Source organism: Oreochromis aureus, linkage group 9 (assembly GCF_013358895.1).
Source record: "Oreochromis aureus strain Israel breed Guangdong linkage group 9, ZZ_aureus, whole genome shotgun sequence".
NCBI classification, from domain to species: domain Eukaryota; kingdom Metazoa; phylum Chordata; class Actinopteri; order Cichliformes; family Cichlidae; genus Oreochromis; species Oreochromis aureus.
In genome coordinates this window covers 5,564,073-5,587,658 of record NC_052950.1, presented here as the reverse complement: position 1 = coordinate 5,587,658, position 23,586 = coordinate 5,564,073, and the positions used below count along the sequence as shown (strand labels likewise).

General features: G+C 41.2%; 1 protein-coding gene across 1 annotated transcript in view; it reads right to left on the bottom strand.

Moving 5' to 3' along the window:
- Positions 1-989: 989 nt before the first annotated feature.
- LOC116309329 (E3 ubiquitin-protein ligase HECW1-like) overlaps positions 990-23,586 on the bottom strand; it is a 58,466-nt gene continuing 35,869 nt past the window's right edge. Inside the window, exons 8-24 of the mRNA XM_039617795.1 lie at positions 23,326-23,429; positions 22,644-22,750; positions 22,241-22,426; positions 21,056-21,190; positions 16,849-16,963; positions 16,646-16,742; positions 16,175-16,258; positions 15,978-16,084; positions 12,196-12,310; positions 11,577-11,690; positions 10,823-10,975; positions 9,428-9,526; positions 9,135-9,264; positions 8,740-8,886; positions 8,513-8,627; positions 6,235-6,433; positions 990-2,693 (exon numbers count right to left, since the gene is read on the bottom strand). Coding sequence (XP_039473729.1) covers positions 2,582-2,693; positions 6,235-6,433; positions 8,513-8,627; positions 8,740-8,886; positions 9,135-9,264; positions 9,428-9,526; positions 10,823-10,975; positions 11,577-11,690; positions 12,196-12,310; positions 15,978-16,084; positions 16,175-16,258; positions 16,646-16,742; positions 16,849-16,963; positions 21,056-21,190; positions 22,241-22,426; positions 22,644-22,750; positions 23,326-23,429 — 2,119 coding nt within the window. The 3' untranslated portion in view covers positions 990-2,581. The remainder of the gene's footprint in view (positions 2,694-6,234; positions 6,434-8,512; positions 8,628-8,739; positions 8,887-9,134; positions 9,265-9,427; positions 9,527-10,822; positions 10,976-11,576; positions 11,691-12,195; positions 12,311-15,977; positions 16,085-16,174; positions 16,259-16,645; positions 16,743-16,848; positions 16,964-21,055; positions 21,191-22,240; positions 22,427-22,643; positions 22,751-23,325; positions 23,430-23,586) is intronic.

The following is a 23,586-nucleotide window of genomic DNA, read 5'->3' as shown; positions in this document are numbered from 1 at the left end:
TGACAGCAAGGTTGGAGACTTGTGCCTAGCCTGCGACAAAGATACGCAACTCCACAAGAAAGCATTTTTGCCAACTTTTGTCAAGTTTTATGAACATTGCAGCTGTACTTGAAATGGTGAAACACACTTTGATGTGTAAGCCATTAGTTCTCTGTTAGCCTTACAGCTTATTCAACAGTTAGGCTGACAAAAGCCTACAGCTTGGGGAGGGTAGCTACAAGTGTATCTGTCAAATCCGGCTAAAATGTGTCAGATTTCCAGCCAGCTTTAATGCCTCCTGGTTCCGTTAATATTTGGCATTGCTTATATCAGGCTAGTTATCTGCCCGCAAAGCTACATCCATTGTGAATACAATAATCAGTGACTATTATCAATTAACCTGACTTAAAATAAAACAAGGCAAATGACTTTCCTTTTGTCAGTACTACCCCCACAGGGCATGTATGAGGCAGCAAGTAACTGAGGCACAGCTTTATCACTCAGCTAGAGACGCAGGCAAGGGGCTGGAGATGTCAAGGGTGCACTGCAGTCAGTCAGTGTCTAAAACAATATGGCAGACTGTGGAACAGATTGGAGTAAAGGTCTCAGCTATTGCATATGTTACACTGGTTTGTCCCTTTACACATCGCACCTTTGTACCAGTAGGGCCACATCAGTTCAGGGATCTGTTACATTGGTCTGAGGCCATTGGAGATTCCACATGCTGCTCTTGCACTGGTCACTGTGTTTGAGACAGTAAAGAGTTACATACTGGAGTACCGGCTCCATACAAAGAGCAACACCAATGGTGCATGGTCAGAAATGACAAGTTCGTTTGTGGAAGACTCGAACAAGAGTGTGAGAACCTCTCATTCAAACAGCCAGACCACAGGCTGAAAGCAGAATCCCACTTTAAGTCCTCCTTACCCATCTGGAGAGCGTCCAAGTATAAATTCTGTCATGAAGTGTCACGAGTCATGGCGCTCACGTTTGCTAGGTTTGACATAATCGCCCTTAGTCTCCACAAAAGGAATCCCAGAAGCCCTTGTGCTGGAATTGATGGCTACTTTTGCATTCGCAATACTTGACATCATTGCCTCATCACTGAGCTGTATGCAACATCAGTGTCCAGTCAGACAGGACTGAGGAATCTCTGTGTCCAGTTGTTGTCATCACTTTAAAGGGAGGCACAGTACCGGAAGCTGTGGGCCCAGATGCAACCCTTCCAGGATGAGTATCAGAAGCATGTTAGTACTGCGGAGTCTTTAATTGCAGAGAGGGCCCTGTCTTTTTATGTGAGTACAACCTTTACCTGGATGCTGTTAATGTATATTTCCTCATTTCCAGTGTACCAGACTACACGTCACATTGCTTGAAACAGAAACTTCACTGCTTTGTGGCTTGCCCATTATTGACATTAATGTATCATTTCATTTCCAGATGTTCAGTAGTTTCTGAGTTTCTGAGCATGTGTTATTCACCTTGTCTTCAGTGCAGTTTTCTTTACCTGTTGGGATTTTTTTGAGTTCAGTGATAGTCAGTCTTTCTCTCTTAATTGTCTGCAGCTCTTCATATATTTGCCTTAATTTCTTATTTTCCATTGTGTTGCAGTTCTGTTCTTAAGTCCTCAGGCAAGTTCCTTTTGGGCTGCTGCAGTCCAGACAGATACATATTGGTATTTGTAGTATCTCCACTTTAAAAAAAACAACAACAAAAAACCCAGACAATTGTTCCTTTGGCTTCAGGGCTACTAAACTTTGTATTAAACTGATTGAGGTTTTTTTTTTCTTTTTAATTTAAACTTGCATTAGACATTCTACAGTCTACAGCAGGAAACCACCTGAGGATTTGTGTAACAATCTTTGCATACATCTTTTGATTTAAAAAAAAGATTTCTGAATCAAAGTTTGCAATGACTGTAACATTTTTTAGAGTAACTAATAGTATTTAATTCTATTAATGGTTTTAACCCATTACTTTCATTTCTCTTTCCGATTTTCTTTCTAAACTAGGTTTTGATGGTTATTAAATTATTTTAATATTTTCTGTCTATTAAAGATAAATTCCAGCATGTCCCCAAGCACATTGCTGTTGTTGTCATATGGAAAATTACTGTTTTCAGTGTTATTGTCTTACTAATATTGTTCTTATTTGTGTACATTACTTTTCACTTGTTACTGTACTGAGTATAAATACTTTGCTTTTGCTTCTATTAGCCAAAGCATTTTCATTGTCGGAGGAATTGTGGTACATGCAACAAAAGGTCTTGATTCGATTTGACATACTCATTCTTCAGGTACACATAAACTAATCAATATTAATTATAAAAAAGCCTTTGTAATTGTTTCTTATTTTCTAATGATTTATAGAAAAATAAGTGCTGTGACGCCGTGAGTGTTGCGTGCAATCGTAAAGATCCTCATAACTAAGTGACAGACTCTGACGCACAGAACCATAACAGTGACAAACATACTGTATATCCAAAATGATCAGAAATATTTCCAGTACAATTCCGGGATCTTTAAGGTTAGGCTGCGCTCCTTTCACATTTTGGCGCAGCCAGTGTTGGACACAGAGGCGTGCAGTGTTTGATTTGTCCGTCTCACTCCAGACCAAATGTGCTGGTTTCTTCCACAGCGATGAGCAGTTTCTCATACAGCATGGTGTATGAAGGGTAGGGAGGCAGGTCGAGGCGGTTAAAGCAGGTGTGAGCCCTGAGAAATGAGAGAGAGAAAGAGACGGACATTTTAAACAGAATGGAGCTTGTCTTTTATCCACTTTAAAAATTACATTCCATAAATAGAACTGAGAGCCAGACTATATAAGAGGTAGACAAGTAGACGAGCATGCTCATGAGCCTCCTTTTCAGCTGGGCTGGTCCCAACAGCCTCTAAATTAAACTCACTTTATTAGACAAGATGATGAACAAATATTATGTGTGAATAAAGGAGTTATTTGAAACTGTTCAGATTAAATATTGGTGTGGCACTTTGCATTGTGCATAACACTGCACTCACATACAGGTGTTAGCTAGCAGACTAGCTTTGTTAGCGATGCTAGCAGCAGCCCGTTTTCCTTGCAGGTTAAAATCCATAAACCCATGCAGAATGTGGTTACTGCAGTCAAGAGCTTACATGTCAGGTTCACCTGACATGGCTGACACATTTTTTCTACATCAAAGTCCCACAGAGATGTGGCGCTATCTGCATAGTAAAAATCTCTGGCTAGCCGGGATTGGCCAATTACAGAACAAACAGTTAATGTTAAAATATTTAAATGTCTGAATCTGAAATCTGAATGTGTCAGCTTCATGTCTGATCAGTTTTCTATAAAAGATGGATGAGGCAGTCCTAAAAGATCAGCCCTAGTAATACTTATATATATAAAGTGCCTTGAGGCAACTCTTCTTGTGTTTTGATGCCATATAAATTCAGTAGAACTGAACTGAATTATCAGCGCAGTGCAGGCAGTACCATGAACATTGATAGCAACATACAAGATATGAGTCTTTTAGAGTTACACAGCTGATTTAAAAACAGGACTGTTTTGAAGAATATCTTCTACATTACTGCCACCTACTGGATTACTCAAAGTTGGAATGCCCAGATTAATGTAACAATAAGCCAATGACGGCCCTGTTGACTGATATATTAACTCGTCTGGAGAAGTGAGATGTGTAGCTGCACACAAAAATAACACGTAAAAACACTTTTTTACATGACAAGATTGACTGTCTAATAGTTAAAGCTACTTAGATGTAGTAGAAAGACTGACAACTAATGGTGCAGAGGAATCTTTTAGTTCCTTGAAAGAAAGTTCCTGTGTCCTTTCAGTGCAAATACTACTAAGGTGACCTATGTCGGAAGTGATTTTGAAAAAATGAGGAGGCTGTCAATTTGAAGTATCCCACGTCTGAAAAAGGCTGGACACAGTCCCATACACGCCATTTCCACACTTCCTATTATTAGCTGAACAACAAAATGGTGAGAGCGCTCCAGGCAAGTGTCAAACACTGGCACCTTTTCCCTCCTTTGGAGTAAAACCTGACTCTTGCATACTTTCTGCTGAGCACTGCTTGTTTATCAAATTAACATCTGACTCCAAGGTCGGAGAACAATTTCTCATCTAGCTGCACTGCAGAAGTGGGATAGCCAAACAGCCTCTCTGCTGATCAATGTCAACACATTTGAACTGTATATCCTGTATACAGTGCTTCAATAAAATAATACGCTGCTGCAGCCAATCAAAGTCCAGGTACTTTGAGATGGCAGACAGTTTTAGTGTTGCAGTTTTGATGTCAAGGGAACAACCTTCATGATCTCAGGTGTCGTTATTACTCCCAAAATCATGAAAGGCAATCAGTATTTACAGATACTGACATCAATTAAAAACATGTCATTTACATGTGTTCCCGGCCAATATTGGATCAGCAATATGTTCATAATGAAAAAAACAAGACACTGGACAAATGTTACGGTAATATAAAAGATGCACACTGTGTTGAGATGTAACCACCTCTTTGTAATTCGCACCATCTAGCTCATCCCCCACTCACAGATCTGCATTGAAACGTAGTAAACGTCAGAGATGGTCAGGCTCTGGCATGATAATTACATGAAGGAGTTAAATGACTGTTTTCCATCTACAGACTGGGATGTCTTTCAACAAGATGATGACATGGTAGAGGCGTTTACAGGGTATATTCACTTGTGTGCTGACACTGTGTGTCAAAAATATTACTATCCAACTATATCCAAACAACAACCAGCACAACTCCCGAATTAAAACAATACATTAGAATAAGCTTTCCAAAAGAATGGGAAATGGAGCTGAGAGCAGTTTAAAAAGACGTCAAAGGAAAATTACAAAAAAGCACGAGCAAAGCAAAAAAGCACTGACGAATCAGAGAAGACTTCTCAAGAAAAGAAGTCAGAAATACTGCATGTCATACATGAACTGTAAAAAGCTGATTTTCTTAACAGTTTTAAAAATTGTTTTGATTTTGGAGATTGCGCTGATGCTTTGAATATAGTTTTTAAAAAGCTGAATACCAAGAAGGCCTGCGTGCCTGATGGTATTTCAGCTTTTCTCCTAAAACCTATGACTGAGCTGATTCCAGCTTCAACTTCAGTATTACAACTCTCAGTTGATATGAAAGAAAACAAACAAACCCTGTCCGCAAGGAAAGTATGATTACAGCTCTGTACTGAAAAGATCAGTAGTAATGAAATCATTTTACTGTAGAGAACCTATGGAGTGAAGTACAACATACTTTATTTTCATGCATAAATGTGTTCATAAGTGCGCATGGCACCAGGACAGCTTAGATCACAGGCCTTATGAGATCTGTGGCCGCATGTCTCTAAAGAGGTGCTGAGCTGTAAACTGATCCCTGCCTGGTGGTGACTTGGATCAGGTGGCGGGGGAAGATGCTGGACAGACCTGGTGTACCTAAATGTATAGTGAGGGTGTGCTGAGATCTGCAGTTCTCACCTCTGAAAGAGCTGTGATTGTATTTAGAAGGGGACTGGCTGCAAGGAGCTGTGGCTGCAAAGTTGTTGCTACCTGTGGCGGTGTTCTTCCCACAACCACATGGTGGACACTGAAGGTGAGGGAGCCTGGTGGGGCTGCTGCCTCTGGATTGGCACACTGGAGGTTGTGCTCTAACTATAGGAGGAATCACAGTCCTCTGCCTCCCACGGGGTCTATGCCAGCGTATTGGAGAAATGTGTCTGTCTGTTAGTAGAACCTCAGATTCAAGAGGAACAACGCAGTTCCTTATCCTGGTCGTGGAACAACAGATCAGCTCTTAATCCTCTTGAGGACAATTGAGAGTACGTGGGGGTTCGTACAATCTGTCTACGTGTGTTTTTTGGACTTTTGTGGATTTCTGGTGGGTGTTGGACTCTGCCAGGATTCCCCTTTGTCACTGATTCTGTTCATGGTAGAACAGGTATAGTCAGGTGGATTGTCATAAAGGTTCAGATTTAAAGCTAAATAGGTTTTTAGTAATTTTCTTACAGAGCTACGAGTTCCATCATTTGGGAACTATTTCTACCAGCTGATAAATCTACATTCTGGTGCTGAAGTGCCATCCTCCTGATTGCTTGTTTTAAAAATACACACAAAATACTGCAGGCTATGTAGAAAACTGTGCTGTGTTGTTCCTGGTGGCCAGGATGAGCTCACTCTACTTGAATTATGTTCCTTACTGATTGCAAAGAACAGTTAGGAGTGCAGAAGAGGACTAGATACCTGGGTAGCGATGTCACTTTGCCCCACTTCTCAATGCAGAAGCGCCGGAGGCCATTCGAACCTCGCAAGGCAGCAAAGCCTTCGTAGGGAACGCTGGATGTCCCTGTGACGAACTGCAGCAGACGGAGGCGTTGCTCATTGTTGAAGCGCTCCACTGCAGCCCAAAACCAGCGCATCACTATGTGGCCGTCATGGTAACCTAGCGTGTGCGACATCACATGTAACTAAGGTTACACACATTGACCAACACAAAACACACAATGCATTTTACTATGCCATTTTCTTTTATTCATTTGCAGTTAAATTAGTGGCAACCCATATTTAACTTAGTCCAAGTTTCAACTGAGTATATGACAAAATGTCAGGCTTCAAACTGCTCTAAAAATTCGGTTTCACACAGGATTTTCTACAGTTGTACAGCTAATATACTCATTTGTGTGCTCACTGTGAAAGCACAGAAATCCTACACACCTGGGGCCTGTTCTTCGTACCTCGCTTACTACATCCAAGATCAAATGACACATCCAAGATCAAATCATCGCGCTAACTTTGAGCTCGCTAATCCGGTTCTCCGAACACACCTGTTGTTGACGATTAGTATAGCTGGATGAAGTAATCTGAGATCACTGAGTGGCTTAAAAGGGGCTACGCATCGATAGTAGAAACATTGATCGGCAACCCTGTGATTGGTCGGCGAAGATGTCGAAGGAGTGCGCACAGTATTTCACGGCAGCAGACCAAGAACTCTTGATTGAGGGATATCAGGAGTTTCAGAGTTTAATTAAAACGCAGGGGAACACTGCAAAGGCTGCAAAAGCAAGGAGAGAGGGCTGGCAGAAAGTTGCTGACAAATTAAACTCGTAAGTGATCCATGATATTACATTATATCATGTGATATTATTTTATTCCACATTATATTATATTACATCATATCCTCTTTCACATTAGAGCCACAACAGGACCCACTAGAACATGGGAAAAAGTAAAGTGAAATATAAAAATATTCCACAGAATGGTAATATTTATCACTTATATTGCTTTTAGTCTATGACAAGAGACCCTGAAAAATCTGTTTGTTTGTTTATAACAGCAACCAAGAAAAGGGCAGAGCAAATAAAGACAGGTGGTGGTCCTGCACCCCTCGTCACACCCCTTTTGTACTGTGACATTTATTGACATTGTGGGTTTTTTTTTGTGTAGTTTGACATAACACTCCATCACTTTTACCTGTTCCCATGCAAGGGGTGACTGAAGCATGCACAGTAAGTCGGGAGTAAGTATATACAGTACAGTAGTATATACATATATATATATATAAATATATATATATATATATGTAGAGAGAGAGAGAGAGAGAGAGAGAGAGAGAGAGAAAGTAAATAATACCCTCACGGAGAATCGATATCTCTATGAGCACACCGTCACGCCGAGCTAAAGGATCCCGTCTATCCCGCAATATACGCTAAATTCTGTAAACTCTCCTTATCAATCTTGCACCTTCCTTGCTCGCAGCATACAAACGGACAGGACATGGCTGCGACAGACTTCCCAAATCCACCTTCGCTTTTTAGCCGTGGTCTGTCATCTTGATTGCACGTAGTAATTTACTATTACTACTCTAAAATATGAATTACATCTGACATGATCTACTACATGTAATAGAATGATTAATAGTACATTTCCTTTTTTTCGGAAATGACCTGTATGTATCTGTATGAAATCAATAAAAGAATCAAATGCTGCATTATCTTTAGTTACATTGATAATATTTATTTATGGTAAAACAGTGGCGAAATATCGCTCTTGCTTTCATATAACTGCAGCGGACATACCTGAGAGGCCAGCGATCTAATCCTGTTTACATAAAGTAAACCTGCTCCCGAGCAGGTTTACGCTTCGGATCTGTTGCTATGACAGCAAGTCCCAGATGAGCTTGGAGAACCGAACGATCCAAGATCACGCGAAATCGTCAACATTCAAATCCGGCTAACTTACTTAGCGAGGTACGAAGAACGGGCCCCTGCTATTCAAGTATTTTGTTTACGAGGAGCATCCATTCTGCAGAAAGTTGGCTTAATGTGAGCTAATCTAATGTGAAGACTGGAGCTAAACCATCTCGATTCAGACAGAAGACAAACTCATAATAATCCTTAAAAGGGATTATTTTGGGAAGAGCACCAGCGTAAAGGTAGTAGTGCTAAAAAACAAAAATAAAGAGCTGCAAATATGCAAATATCAAAGAGTCAATATTTCTTTCTAATTTCTTTGTCTAACACACCTCCTCTATACTCGGTGTTGTTTCTCCAGTCACCGAGGTCAATCTCCACCGTCCCAGCAATGACCAGCTCCAGCTCCCGCGCATCGAATACCGACACGAGCCTGGAGTCCACCACCTGGAAAGGAAGAAACAAAAGGTTCAGTTCTTTGTGCTAACATTTATATCCATGTGTGTATTATGATGCTTTGAGGTTGCAGGCACTAGGAAGTAAACTGTGTGTTGTTTACCTCGTAGAAGCCTCTGACCAGCGCCTCCGTCTGTTGCACCACTCCTCTCTCCACCCTCCACTTGGCCATTCGCTCTATATAATCCTTCTTGTTCTTCTCGGTTACTTGGAGGTTGGCGCCACCGGACTTTAGCTCACGCTCCGTTACCTGGCATCACAGTTATTAGAGTAAAGAGGTAAATAACAGCAGTGTGGAACGTCAGTGACAGGTGAAAAACAAAAAGGAAGTGAGCGGGTGTTAAACTTCACTGCTCAAAAAAATGTAAAACAAATCACATTTCAATGGGAAAGTTTAATTGACTTGATGCTCTGATTAAAAAGTGTTCATCCATCTGCCACGACTGGTGGTGGGTCAGTGACACACTCAGATGGACACACACACACACACACACTGACCTGGCCAAACACCTCCTCGTTGACAGTGAAGGTTAGGTCGAGGATGTCGGTGATGTCATTGTCTTTCATCCACTGTAGAGACTGATGAAACTCCTCATCCAGATACTCCAGATCAGACAGGTCCGTCGCCCTGAGACAGACGCAAAAGTCAAAGGTACAGATATATCCTGACACACGACTGCCACGCTTCACTTGTTCCTCACTAACAGACATTAGCTGTAACTGTTTCAACTGAATATAAACCTGTGAAAACACATGAACAATGCTGCAGGTGTGTACGTGTGTGTACTGACAGTCTGAGCAGGGCCTTGTAGAAGGGTCTGGTAAAGAAAGCATCCAGCAGATACTGATGGATCAGAGCCAGGCCCAGAATGCGACCACTGAAACGGAACCTGGAGACACACAAACCCAACATTTGCTTCAGAATCACACAAACAAACCTGGGTGGCCCACTGGTTTAGTGGTGTACTGTCACATTATGGAAAGAAGGGTCTAGATTGTAATCTCATGATCACCTGGGACCTTTCTATATGGAGTCTGCAGGTTCTCCCTTTGCCTGATGGGTTTTCACCAACAGTGCAGAGCTTAGCTTAATTAGTGATTTTAAGTTGGCTGACACCAACTTTCTTTCACTGTTGTACTTAACTGATCACAATTTCAAGGAAGCTGAAGTCTCTTAGGGGCACAAAGACAACCTTTGCTAATTGGACAGTACCTAAGTATTTGAGAACAAAGTGATTTCTGCAACCCTCACCAGATTTAGAGTAATGTCCAAAACACCAGGCCTTGAATATATTTGTATGGTTCCTCCTACTTTTATTCCCATGTGCATGACGCTTATTTTTTGTCTCAGCATCCTGATTATCATGCACGACGCTCAGAGCAAGGATAAGCAAATAGAAAGATGCTGATGATGCCTGTGTTTTCATAAAAAAGTGCACGTTAAACAAGACAACTATGGAAGGCGTTCACTATTGAACGACCACAGGGAACGACAGGAACACAAAAGAATGAATGCTTCTCCTAAAGTTTATGTTAGGAGAAATCCTGCATCACATGTGAGGGAAATACTGAAAAATAGTGTCCTTAGGTAACATATAGCAGTGAGCCGAGGGTAGTCATGTCTTGGACTGAGACTTTCTTATTCTCTTCATTATGACAGAAGACAGCCCACTTGCCACTGCACTTTTAAATGCTTCTGTTGTGGACAGACAACTGTTTCTGAAGCATGCTTTAGGAACTTTCTGTCTCATGTCAGTGACAGCTTTCCACATATTTCATTTCATGCTTGTTTATTCACATTGTAAAATGTGTAAGGAACTGAAAGGTTATGGAATTAATTGTGTGTTCCAAGTCACAACACTCATCTGTAGTCTGAATATATTTATAAAGGAGGCTTTTTATTATTTTTCTATTCAATTCAGTTTTATTTATACAGCACCAAATAACAACAACAGTCGCCTCAAGGTGCTTTATATTATAAGGTAGACCCTAAAATAATACATACAGAGAAAAACCAACCAATCATATGACTGCCTATGAGCAAGCACTTTGGTGACAGTGGGAAGGAAAAACTCCCTTTTAACAAGCAGAAACCTCCGGCAGAACCAGGCTCAGGGAGGGGCGGGGCCATCTGCCACGACCGGTTAGGGTGAGAGAAGCACGTGAGTATGCATCACACAGCTTACCATTCCAGATGGTTCTCAACAAACGCTGACATGGGGCTGATCTGCACGGTGTAGGTGTCATTGGCTGAGTATTCAAACAGGCCGTAGTATGGATTGAATAGCTCCTGAGACAAGAGGAAGAAGAACTCTCTGGAAGGACCGCTGTAATCTAACCTGAAGAGAGAAGATGCAACTTCAACTGACAATACAGGCTAATTCTGGACTACTAAACGGTGTTTAAGTAGTCGACTGTGAACTAAATGGTAATACGAGTATTGATCGGATTTGTGCTGCACCTGAGTACAGGAGTGAATGTAAGCATTTCCGAAGACCCCAGTGCTGCCAGAGCTAAGCTGCCAGAAACTGAGAGGTCACTGAGCATGTACCGCTGGCTCTTAATACCGCCATCACACAGGGCCTCTACCTTCATGCATGAAAACTCATTTTCTGCACTGAGGAAGATTCTAACTGTGGTGCGTGCAGTCACAGTGTGAGCTTGTGGAGCATGTGCTTGGTACACTTTGTGGTCATGTTTCTGGATGACAGCACATATAGTATGGCCGCATTATGCATTCTAGTGTTCAGTGGATTCATCTAGTGGTGCATTGTAGTTGTATGTGTGTAGTTGGCATGGGTGAGCATACGTCCGCTGTTCAGTTAGTATTTACACCACTCAGCTTCTTTCTCACACAGTTTGAGGCTTCTAAAGCGTGTGACAGCAGTATTGTAGGCACTGCAGTGTGGTACATCCACAGTCACCTGTTATTTGTCTTACCCCTCCTCCCCAAGGAACGTGACATAGAGTTTATTCCTCTGCAGCTCTTTGCGTGAATATGCCATCACTTGGTTGAAGGTTCCTTCCAGTAGATGTTCTCTCCTGATGAGCAACCTACAACAAGCAGAACAACTGAAACGCACCGATATACCCCAATCCACCCTATCTACACAACAAAACAATAAAAAATATGACTTCAGGTGGTCTTGAAAAAGTAATTATGTTTAAACTGACTATTTGATTACTGAACACATAAAAAACCCTCACCACTGTTTAAGCAATGCTGACACATTCATACAACATGAGTATCATTTCTAAAGGGGCGCTCTGTTTGATTACTGAAAAACACATTTAAAAAAAGAGGACTTCACCACTCTCCTTTATAGCTAAGACCATGTCTCATACATATTATGTCTAATGGGCATCACACTCTGCCATGATAAAATGAGTTGCTCCATTTGGGTCTTACTTCGATTCAGTTTTATTCATATAATGCCAAAAGTTGCCTCAAGGGTCTCAAACCTCGAGGTAAAGAACCCCAATAATAGATGGAAAACCCCAACAATCAAAGGGCCCCCTATGAGCAAGCACTTGGCAACAGTGAGAAGGAAAAACTCACTTGATCTTTCCTGGCCCCTGGGCGTATCCTTTGGCCTCTAATTTCCTGTAGAAGTTTCGCAGTTTGGCTTCAAAGTCTCTGCGGTAAGGAGCTGGAGCCCTGGCCCTCTGCAAGCCTGCACACAGAACACAAGTTGCAATACTCTGCCAGTCAGTAAAACTGCAGTTACATGTACACTCAGCCAGTTATGTGAAGGGAATCACCATCTAGTCCACCAGTCTAACAACAGATTATGAAACCCTCTGAGGCAAAACCTTTTTCAAAGGAATCCCAAATAAAATTGACTTGAATGAAATGAACTGGTTTCTGCATACAAACACTTTTTCTATGTAAGTGTTTTCTATTTAACACTCACTCACATTCATACTCCAGTGGATGTAGGTCTCCCAGATGGACAGCAACTTGGGGTTAATATCTTGCCCGAGGATATCTGGCACACAGACTGGAGCAGACCGAAATCTAAACCATCAGCCATTCAATTAGTAGATTACCAGCTCTTCCTCCTGAGCTACAGCCACCACTGTTCTGCCACCCAGTTCTTCTGCATTTGTCACACTGAAAATATGTGCTTCTTGCATAAGTTGGGAAGTTATTCTACCAAGTTTGTTTTGTTCAAAGTGGGAGGCAGGGTACAACCTAGGCAGGTGGCCAAGCTGTCACGGGCCTATTGACTTTATTTCATATCTCACTGCTAAGAAAAAGCAGTCACTAGTCTTATCAAGCTGTCAATCACTAGAATCTACTTTACAGTAATAACTGCAGCCCAGTAAACAGTCAGCTCTATTAGATATCATCCAGCCTGAGATTTGCAAAAAAAAACCAACCCACACTTGTTCCTGATCTTGTACACACTGTGTGATAACATATGCTATTCACCTGGTCTTACTTGTAACACAGAAAAATTAAGCACACGTTTTTCTTGCTGAGGTTTTGGGTATTACTCTCCTGGTGGCCACTGGCTAACACCTGGCATTTATGGTTTCCCAGATTTTTCACTCTTCTTCTCTTTGCCTGTGTGAGTTTATTCCTAATCGGTTCTCGTTTTACTTCCTGTCTTGTTCTGAAGGATCGTTTCTGTGCTCACCTCCTTTTGTTCTTTTCATGCCTGCATTAGTATCTGACTGAATTTACCTGTTCTCTTTGTTCTTTATTATTTAGTCCATATATGACTCTCCCTCATTTTCTTCTGCTGACTCACATTTTTTAAAAATAATTTAGTGTAAGTAAGTTCATTGGCTCTTCCTGTCACAGTGTGACGTGGTGTTTAATTAACTGTGAGGCTAATTATAGTTCCTTGTTTTTCTACCCATCTGCCGGCTCCTGTTGTCTGCACATTAGTTGCTCTCATCTGTGACAGTCGAGGCCTTTTCCTTCATGTCACTCCACATTAATTTCCCTCCTACTCCAATCTTGGTGCTAAAGTTATCAAATGATAGCAAAAAAATCCTTTACAGCATGCAAAACGATCCTAATCAACAGAGCAGACACAGTTCTTCAACAGTGTCATGACTTTACAGTAGCAATGATCTCCATTAAAGGATCAAACATGTTTCAAGGGTCAGTAAGAAGTAAGAGTAGGCAGCGACGGATAGTTCTAACAGTGAATGAGTGATATGAAACGGTTCAGCGTTATATTACTGGCTTTCCAGGTCGTGTTTCAACAAAGACAATAGCACAACTAATGAATGAAACACATTTACAGACCAGGCTTCCCTGCTGTGACCTAGTTTCCTTTTATAGAATCTCCCATCAAGAACATGCACACCCCAAAAGACACTCACAAAAACACTGTTGAGGCCTGTTAGAAGTCTGCTGGAGCTCATTAAGATAAGATTAGAGCAGCATCGCATAGCACAGCAGGTTCTGTCATACAGCGTGTCTATTATGAGTTGTCACTGTGTGTGAGTGTCTATTGTGTGCACTGTGATGGGCTCCAGATTTCATCACCTGCATATGTGACCAGCTTTTTTGTGTTTTTTGCACACATGGTTGCTTCAAACAGCAGGTACACACAAGCACACATCCACTAAAATATCCAACAGCAAACACCTCCTGCTGTGTGATACAGTCCAAGAATTCAGTTTTGTTGAATGAAATTCTACTCTTTAATTAGAATTTTTACTTAACACCACTTAGCGTGCATGCATGTCTGCTAGCATTAGCTAACAACTTAGCACTCCTACTTCTTATCCCAAAAAAAGTGAAAGAAAGAAAAAGAAAAAGTTCTGATAAACAAAGATTAATGTCGAGGCTTCAAATGAGTCTAAAAGCAATAACGTCACAGTGGTTATGTCCATCTTTTATATACAGTCTACTGTATTATGGTCACCTGTTATTGGTGAATGCCACATTCATCCTGTTTCTCCATTTCTAGGCTGGAATGCTTAACCAGTAGCATATCACAGATCATACCAATGTAGGGAAATAAATAGGTAGTTTCATGGTTACATGTTATATGTCACAGTGACTATAATGTCAAGTGCTTCTTTTTCTTTCAGCTGCTTCCTTTAGGGGGCGCCATCTCACCATATCCCCAGCACCCTTCTCTGTTACACTAACCACTGCATTCATGAATCTTATCTGTGTTCTTCCTCTTTTCCTCCTGCCTCACAGCTCCACATTGAACAACATTCAATGTTTTGTACTATATATATCTACTATCCCTCCTCTGCACATGTCTAAAGCATCCCAGGCTTGCTTCTTTGATGGTGTCTCCAAACCGCACAACTTGTGCAGTCACCTCCAGCTTAGTGTCACTAAACCACACCATATAACACAGCAGCTCTCACTATCATCTTGGAAATCTTGCTTTTCAACTTTGCTGCTATCCTTCTGTCACAAATCACCCCAGACACCTCTGCCCTTTGCACCTTCACCTTTTCACCTGTCCCTCTCATATACACACATATTCAGTCCTCTGCTGACTTGCAACTTGTCTTCGGTGCATACCTCCACCTGTGCCCTACTCTCACTCCAGATCACAGTCTCATCTGCAAACATCATAGTCCATAGAGATTTACACCTAGCCTCATTTGTTAACCTTTTCTATCACCACTGCAAACAAAAAGAAGCTCAGAGTCGCTCCCTGATATAATACTACCCCCACCTTGAACCCATCTGTCCCTCCTACCTCACATGTCATTGTTGTCCTCATGTTACATACTTCTCTGTCACTCCTTACTTCTTCATGCAGCACCTCAGTTTCTCTCTTTATCTCAATTCAGTTTTATTTATACAGCGCCAAATCACAACAACAGTTGCCCTAAGGAGCTCTCTTGACATCCGTAACTATATTTCATCATCAACACTGTCAAAGCAAACTTTAAATCTGTGGAGCTCTTTCTCAGCATGAAGCCATACTGCTGCTCACTCATCATCACCCCTCTTCTTAACTTAGCTTCAACAACTCTTTCCCACAGCTTCATGGTATGGCTGATCAGCTTTATCCCTCTCTAGTTAGTACAGAGGGAAAGAACAGCTGTCTTAATTCTTGTTTCCTCTTCTTCCACCCTCCACCCTCTTTCAAATTTCACCTTCTGTGTAAGTAAAAGCCCATCACCTGTACTTCTTTTTCTCACTTTTTTGGGGGTTATAAATTAGAAATGAAATAAATTTCAAAAAAATATATTAAAACAAAACAAAACAACGACAATAGCGCATGCTAGCATAATTGTGACAGAACCACTGTAAAAGTTGCAGCTAGGAATTAATTAGTGAGAATTTGAAAGAGGAACTCATTATAAAGAATGGAGCATCGTTAAAGGAACGGTAACAAGTCCTACCGGGAGAGTTCTGTGGCGACGAGGCGGGGGAACAGCGAGGAGAGAAGCTGAGGTTGTGATGGATGGGGTGAGGTGGAACACAAGACATGATTTCCTCTTCAAATAAACTGCGAGAAACAGAGCACAGAAGCAAAACTTTGATTAGTGGTGGGAAAGTAGACACTGGGTTTGAAGCTGAATCCACCAAAGTTCTTCACCTTAACAGGATGACCAGGTCAGCATCACACGACAGCTTCTCCACTCCCTGATTTCCTTCAGTCCTGACGTAGTGGATCTTCTCCCTGAACAATCAAGAGGGAAACTAATTGGTTTGTAATTTGTCTCTTTAAAGACATCTCATCCCTCCCTTAGGTACAACCAGTCTTTCTGCTCCTCCTGCTGAGAGACAGCGTGATGCTTCCTACGCCTTACTTTGCAGAGGCCTGCTACCTCCAACATCTCAGCAGCAGTCATCAGTCAGGCAGAGGGACTTATGAAGCATCGTTAGAAACACCAAGACAGAGAGACCAATACAGTGTGCTGGTTATCTACTAATTTTAAGCTTTCTCTGGTTCAAAGTTATCACTGCCTCTACTTGTCTTTTAATCGTATAAAACAAACCCTAACATGATTGTGAACGACGTTGGCATCAGGTGGGTGTTTTACATGAGAAGTGGGAAAAAGCGTACCTCAGTGCATGGTTCCTAGTCAGGCTGGGCTGTCGCTCCTGTAACAAGTCAAATATGTTTGGCTGTCGAAGAAATGCCACTATCTTGTCATTATAAGCTGGTGAGAGAAGCAGTCAGACAATAAAACGACTCATCCGTAAAAATACAAACAACGTACCGGTGATGGGCTTAAAACAACATGAAATTAAGGTGACAGGGCTTACATGGAGCACTCAGCTGCTGTGAGTCAGCATAATGCTGACTTCGTATAGCAGCTACCAAGCTGTTTCCTGGTCTGCCCATCAGAGAAGCCCCTCGACTCCTGGACACATCAGAGGCCTGAAACAAAAACAACACAAGACTGCTGTCCAAAAATAATGAAAACTTTAGTCATGGACATTTTTTATTTATCTCCTGATTAGACTAGACAAGGGAAGAAGGGAGGATATATATCCTACACTGAACTTAAGCAGTGTGGCTAACCGTGAGAAAAAAAACCTTAATTGACCTTTTTTGCTGCAGTGGTTTGCAGTGTTGGGACTAACGCGTTATTAAGTAACGCGTTACAGTAACTACGTTATTATTGTGGTAACGAGCACGGTAACTAGTTATTATGCCAAAACCAGGAACGCGTTACTCGTTACTAGGATTTAGATAGGCTCGTTACTCGTTACTCCGTGTGGTGGATATCGCGGAGCTTCCACAGATTCAATAACATTAGCAAGTGGTGGAAGCCAGCAGGTGGATGAAGGAAAAGGGAGGCAAGAGGAGAGACCCGAAGCGGCCGCCGGTCCGCGTGTCAGGTGAACTGAACTTCAGGTAAGAAGTTATGACCTGCAGTCTATCTGGGTCAGATATAAACCAAGTTTAGGTGGAGTTTATTTTCGGTATGCTGACATTTTCGTACTGCGTGCTAGCTAGCATGACGGAGTTTCTATACAGCTGGGTGGGTGCTATGTTACTGATGTTGAACTTTATTTTGTTCATACGGTTAATTATTAGAGTTGCCAACCGTCCCCTAAAAAACAGAATCGTCTCGTATTCAGAGAAAATATTACGCGTTTCGTACTGAGGTGAAAAGGAACACAGTTTGTCCCGGACTTCAGCTACAATGAAAAAGACATGAAGCTGAAGCTGCACAGCTGCCTCTTCTTCTCTCATTCTCTCCTCTCCTGTTTCTACTTCAATCATGAAACTGATCAATGATCAGCTGATCGGCTTTTCTCTCTTGTTTATTTATCGCCCACTTTGCGCCAGAAAGAGGAAACCAGCGGATGTCGCGTTAAACAACAGCAGCACGTTTAAGCTTGATCAGCTGTTGTTAGAATTTATTTAATATTAATTTCTAGTATCAGCTGATGTTTGCTGGAGCCACAGCTGTAAAGCTGCTGGTCATGATATCGGTTTGGTTATCTGGTGAGAGGGAAACATGCAGATGAAACCAGGAGATGTCCTTACTGAATCATCAGAGCTGAACAGGTGATGGAGAAACAGGTTTACCTTTTAGGTGACATGAATGAGTTGAAGGGAAGTTATGAACTGTTTCTGAGAGACAAATAACACCAGGATCCTTTTCTAGGTAGCTGACAGCTGGTAACTGTGCAGGGGTGGATCTAGCAAAGTGTTGCCAGGGGGGCAGGTAGGGCATTAACAGAGAAAGGGGGGGACAAGGAAATACTTTTCTTTATTATTCTCATTTAAAATGTCTCGCTTTAAAAAAAAAATAATTATCTGAGTCTTACAACAAACAATTGATAGATTGATACATATATACCATCAGAACAGTGTACATCACTGTCACAACAGTGTTTATTTTCATTCAAAGGCTTTATGATTTTTCCTATAATGGTGGGCGGTCTCTAGTCAAAATGCCCGGGACGATTTTTTTTGTCCCAGTCCAGCTCTGTATGCAGCTCATCTGCAGTCTGGTGTTACCTACATCTTCCTATTCAGAAGGCAGAATTTCCAAGTTCTGAGTACAATCAAAAGCACCACGACTGCAGTTTTTGTGTTGGATGTAAAAAGCAGGCTAGAATCATGGCGGCGGTCAACGACGGTCCAGGCGTGATTTCTCTCGTGGAAATGTGCACATTATTTTTCCTTTCTATTGGTAGGTGGCACAGTGCACTTGTGGCAAGTAAGCAAGCTAGAAGACTAGCAATCTTGCTGGGTATCCAGTTACGGAAGCAACACATTAACAAGAGAATTCTGAGTAAAACCAAAGTTACTTTCCCTAGTAACTAGTTACTTTGAAAGTAACAAGTAACTTGAAGTAACTGAGTTACTTTTTTAGAGAAGTAACTAGTAATGTAACTAAGTTACTAATTTAAAGTAACTTACCCAACACTGGCGGTTTGTCATCCATGTTTCTGCTCCTGCACTCTTGACAGGGGTACCCACGCGGTTGTTATACTGATATATTAAGTGTACCAAAATATGTTTTTCCCAGTTTTATATGTGAAAAAGTTTCTGGTTTTTAAGTTAAATATGCACATATGTTAATTACCATTTTATTACAGTCCAAATTTAAATTTGTCACAGACAAATTGAAAATAAACTGTATTAAAGTATTTTGAGGTGAATGTGCATCCAAATCTCAATAATACTGTATCAATGAATTCTGAACCTTTGACTTCAAAGATTAAATTCCTGTTTAGGAATGTGTCACGGTCCTGAGTCTTTGACTTAGTATTTCATGTTTTTGGCTGTATTTAAAGTCTCAGTTTGTCTCAGTACTCTGCTGCGACGTGCTGCTGTTCTGCCCTGATTTCCCTGAGAAACAGTGCCTTGGCCAAACACTTCAGCACTAATCCATGGATGGAGACCCCACTTAAAATTTGGTTTGATGTGGTCAGAGAAAACCAAAACAAGGAACACTAATAGTTATAAGCAGAGCATTGATACAGTGCACTACTTAATGATTTCTTATTCAAACTTTATTCCCAACAAAACAGATTGCTAGTCCTTCAGTAAAAACTAAAGGACATTGGTATGGTAAAATATCGTGATGTCCTTAACAGACTGACTTTAAGAAGCTTTGAAGACTTAAAAGAACGTGCCGTAAAAAATGAAGACTTTAATAGGTTTTTACAAATTAGATAAGGTCAAGTCAGGTGTTCTGAAGGTCATAGCTGATAAAACAGTCCCAGGGGTTAATGACAAAACTTACATGGGGAAAAAAGATATATAAAGGAAAAACTGGAAAAGGAGGTGAATTTCTTCTTATGACTGGAAACATGAGGAAAATTCACTAAACGGTGGAAAAGCCCACCCACTCTGTCATGGAGGCAGTTTGGATGGAGGAGCTTGACGGGGATTCTTCAGAACACAGTTATTAACACAAGTTATTTAAATAACCATAGCGTTGGACGTCTTTTTGTGGAATAAAATGTTTCAGTACATGCCCACTACTCCAGCAATTCTTTTTTAATTTAAAAACAGACATGAAAAATATTTAAGATAATCCCTTTGTCTTTTCAGACGCTTGTGGCGGGGCAAGGTCTGCGGTGACGCTGCAGGGAAAGCGGACGCACCTGAGCGGCATCCGCAATCACACCTCGCCAGGTTAAAAGTCTGTGTCTGTTCAATCTGGTTGTTGTTGATGTGTTCGGCAGCTGAGCTGAAAACCTGATTGTGGACTGCAACCGTGTGCAGAATGACTAAATAAAGATGCTAAAAAGCGAAAAGTGTGGTCCGTCATCTGCGCCACATGGTGCCGAACCCCAGGAGGCGACCAGGCTAGCCAGGTGAGGAGCTGGCCCAAATGGTGGATGAGCTGGCCGCCTGTGAGCCCTGTCTCACGACCATGCTCCGCCACAACTCTATCTTTTGGTTTGATACCAGACTCATTCAATGACGGCAAGTAAGTGAGCTCCCACAAGAAAATGGTGGTTAAGAGTTTTCTTCAGTTGAGGAATGGATCAACATCATTCATAATATTCATGAGATGGAGAAGCTGACATTTACTTTAACAACAGGAAAAGGACACGTTTAGAAACTGTTGGGAATTTTGGACTGACTGTATCACCACTGAGGGCAAATTTAAAGTAAGCCAATAAACATTAGTGATATTTCCACTCCTTAAATGATAAGCTGCTCAGGTTTCTGTTAGCATTACTTTGTTAACTCTAATTCCCGTACAGTTGTACCATTTCGTATTATGTACATTTCTAGATCCTAATAAAAGTTTTAATTAAAAAAAAAAAGTCTAGTCTTACTTCACTTTCTCCGACCATTTATTACATGAAACAGTGAAAGTGCAGAAGGTCCTCTCTACACTGTCTTAGCTCTAGTGACTTTAGAAGGGTGTAACCTTTACAAACTTCTCACACACCACGTGTGCAGAGTTGTTTTCAAGAAGGCAACTGCATGTGATTTAAAAGTAACTTTCTGAGTATTTCTAAACCGACAGATGCAGATGGGTTAGAGTACCTCCCCAGCGCTGTAGCTGCGTAGTCTCTGCAGGTGCTGTTTGTGGGCGAGGTGGCCAGGCAGCCGGCCATTCTGCAGAGGTATCCGAGGGTCGATGAAGGTCGTGGCTCGGCTGTTGTGATCTACAAAGAAAGACTAAGAGACAGACAAAAAAGGACTGAAGCAAACATGTTGATTGATTTGCAGGTCACAGTCCCAAAAACAGAAAACACACTCATATTCTTTTCCTGAACTCTGCTTAGTTACAGCCTAACGTGCTGCTAGCATGCCTCACTCAAATTTATCACAGACCGTTAGATGCAAAGTGTCACAACCTCCAAATACATTTCACAGTAACATTTTCATAGAAGAGCAGACGCTTGCTTGCTAAAGAACATTTTGTTAATCATTCAAAATTAGAGGTTCCAACTCTGGATGGCAGCAGTAGCAAAAAATAAATAAATAAAACTTGATAATTTGCATTAAATTCACAAAGGTAATCTGGAGAGCACTGAGCTGGTTCAGTGTAATCACATAAGGGAATGTGTGCAATGGACATGTGATCTTGTCTTATCAAATAGTTGTATCAAAGAAGAGGACCAGGTCGGCGATCACTCAGTCAGCTGATGTCTTCAAAGCTATATATACTATATTGAATTTATATGGGATCATGCTGGCAGTTATATGCAGTCTGAAAACTGCAAACCAGTTTCTGTCCAAATACACAGAAATTCCCATTAGCCCTTACATACTGTTCAGACTTCATGCCTGCGGTCCAGGTCAACTTTGACCAGGACCAAGAGTTTTCTCAAATTAAGTGTCTACATCGAATTTTCAACTATTGAAATATTTAGAAAGTGTACATTTCTTATTTGGCAATAATAAATGGATCAATAATAATCATTGATTATCATAAAAACAGCCATAATGTGTTTAATATATTTACTGAAAGTGAAAAGAACACCCTAGAACTGTTGGGATTCATTATATAACCATGTAAGTATAACAGCTGTTAAATTTCATCCTCTGTGCTATATCGTAAAAAAATTCACAGAAATACCATGTGGTGGAAACAGACAGTACTTATGAAGGTCCTTCTCAGCTCCATGACATATCGCTTCACTAACATTTCAGTGCACAAGGACTTGCTGACTATCAGGCACTGACATTTGCTGAAAGGGCACTTATGTGTGCGAGTTGTCCTACCTTGCCCTGGGGGTCTGTTTTGATTTCCCAACCCCTTGGCAGCTCCAGCTGACTATCTGCAAACTTGTTGAGGAAGACCACAAGGTCCCTGTTATGTTGGTAGCGCTCAAAGTTTCTGGCATCACGGCGCACCTTCAGGATCATGTGCTTTACACAGCTGCTGCTGGTGAACATCCGGTACGCTGCCTATGGTCACAAATGATGGTCACAAAAAAGTATGAACCCATTATATTACTTAATAAATACAACAGTATTTCAACCTGAAAAATAACAGTATTATGATAAACTGCAGGAACACGTGTGATACAGCAAGATGTCCGTATCAGCCCAACAAAGGGCTCCTGGTTCAATAAACATATAGTATGTGCTTGTATGTATCTTTGTGTGTGTGTTTTATACTCACATAGTTGCTGTGCAACACAGTAAAAAATTCTGGGTGTGTGATGAACTTGACAGCAGGAGACTGGAGGAGATGGCTGATCTTCTGTTGATTGACAGGGGAGGCGGGGCCTGCAAACAGGCAACAGGCCAATTAGAAAGCTTATATAATGAAATTATAAGACATTTTTACTATTTATAACCGTTTATTTATAATTGTTTCAATCCATGCCGTTTAATGTACATTTAAGTGCAACTGCTACAGAATTTTCTTTTCATCATTTAAGACAATCAGGTAATTTCAGCATCCCAACTATACAGGAGCAAATTATAAACCATGTCAATGTTCATGTAAAATATTAGTGGGTTTACAGCAATTTAACATTATATTTAATGTTAAATTGCTAGTGTGTCAGATGGAGATGGAAGACAAGCTGAATAGGTAGTATTTTCAAACTGTTGCTAACACAACATGATTTTTGACTGTGATGTCATGTGCTCTGTGCCAATGCATACAGATAGCATCACTCCACAACATTTAAAGCATTGCTTTAAACAGAACCTGAAATAACACTTTGGCAGGACCTTCAAAATTACACAACATAATCCAGCACACATCAGGACACTTTCCTTTGATCTGTACTGAAGCTTGTATGAAAAGGCGCAGGTCGTGTGAGTGTAAAGTATGAGGGGGCTCAGTGCTGTACCTGTCTGAGTGGAGTCAGGATCAGTTTCAGTACTGCTGCTCCGCTCAGTCCTCTGACTCCCTCCACTCTCTTCTGTGGCCATAGTCCTCTGTATGTTCTGGTACCTGCATAACAAACGGCAGCCAGGAATCTGAGAACCTTTCAAAAGTACATATTTCTGTCTCATGTCACATCATATTTACTACTTCATGTTTTCAATCCCTTTTCCAGACACCAGATGTCACCCTGACTCCACATTAGTTTATCTTACTGTCTCAGCCT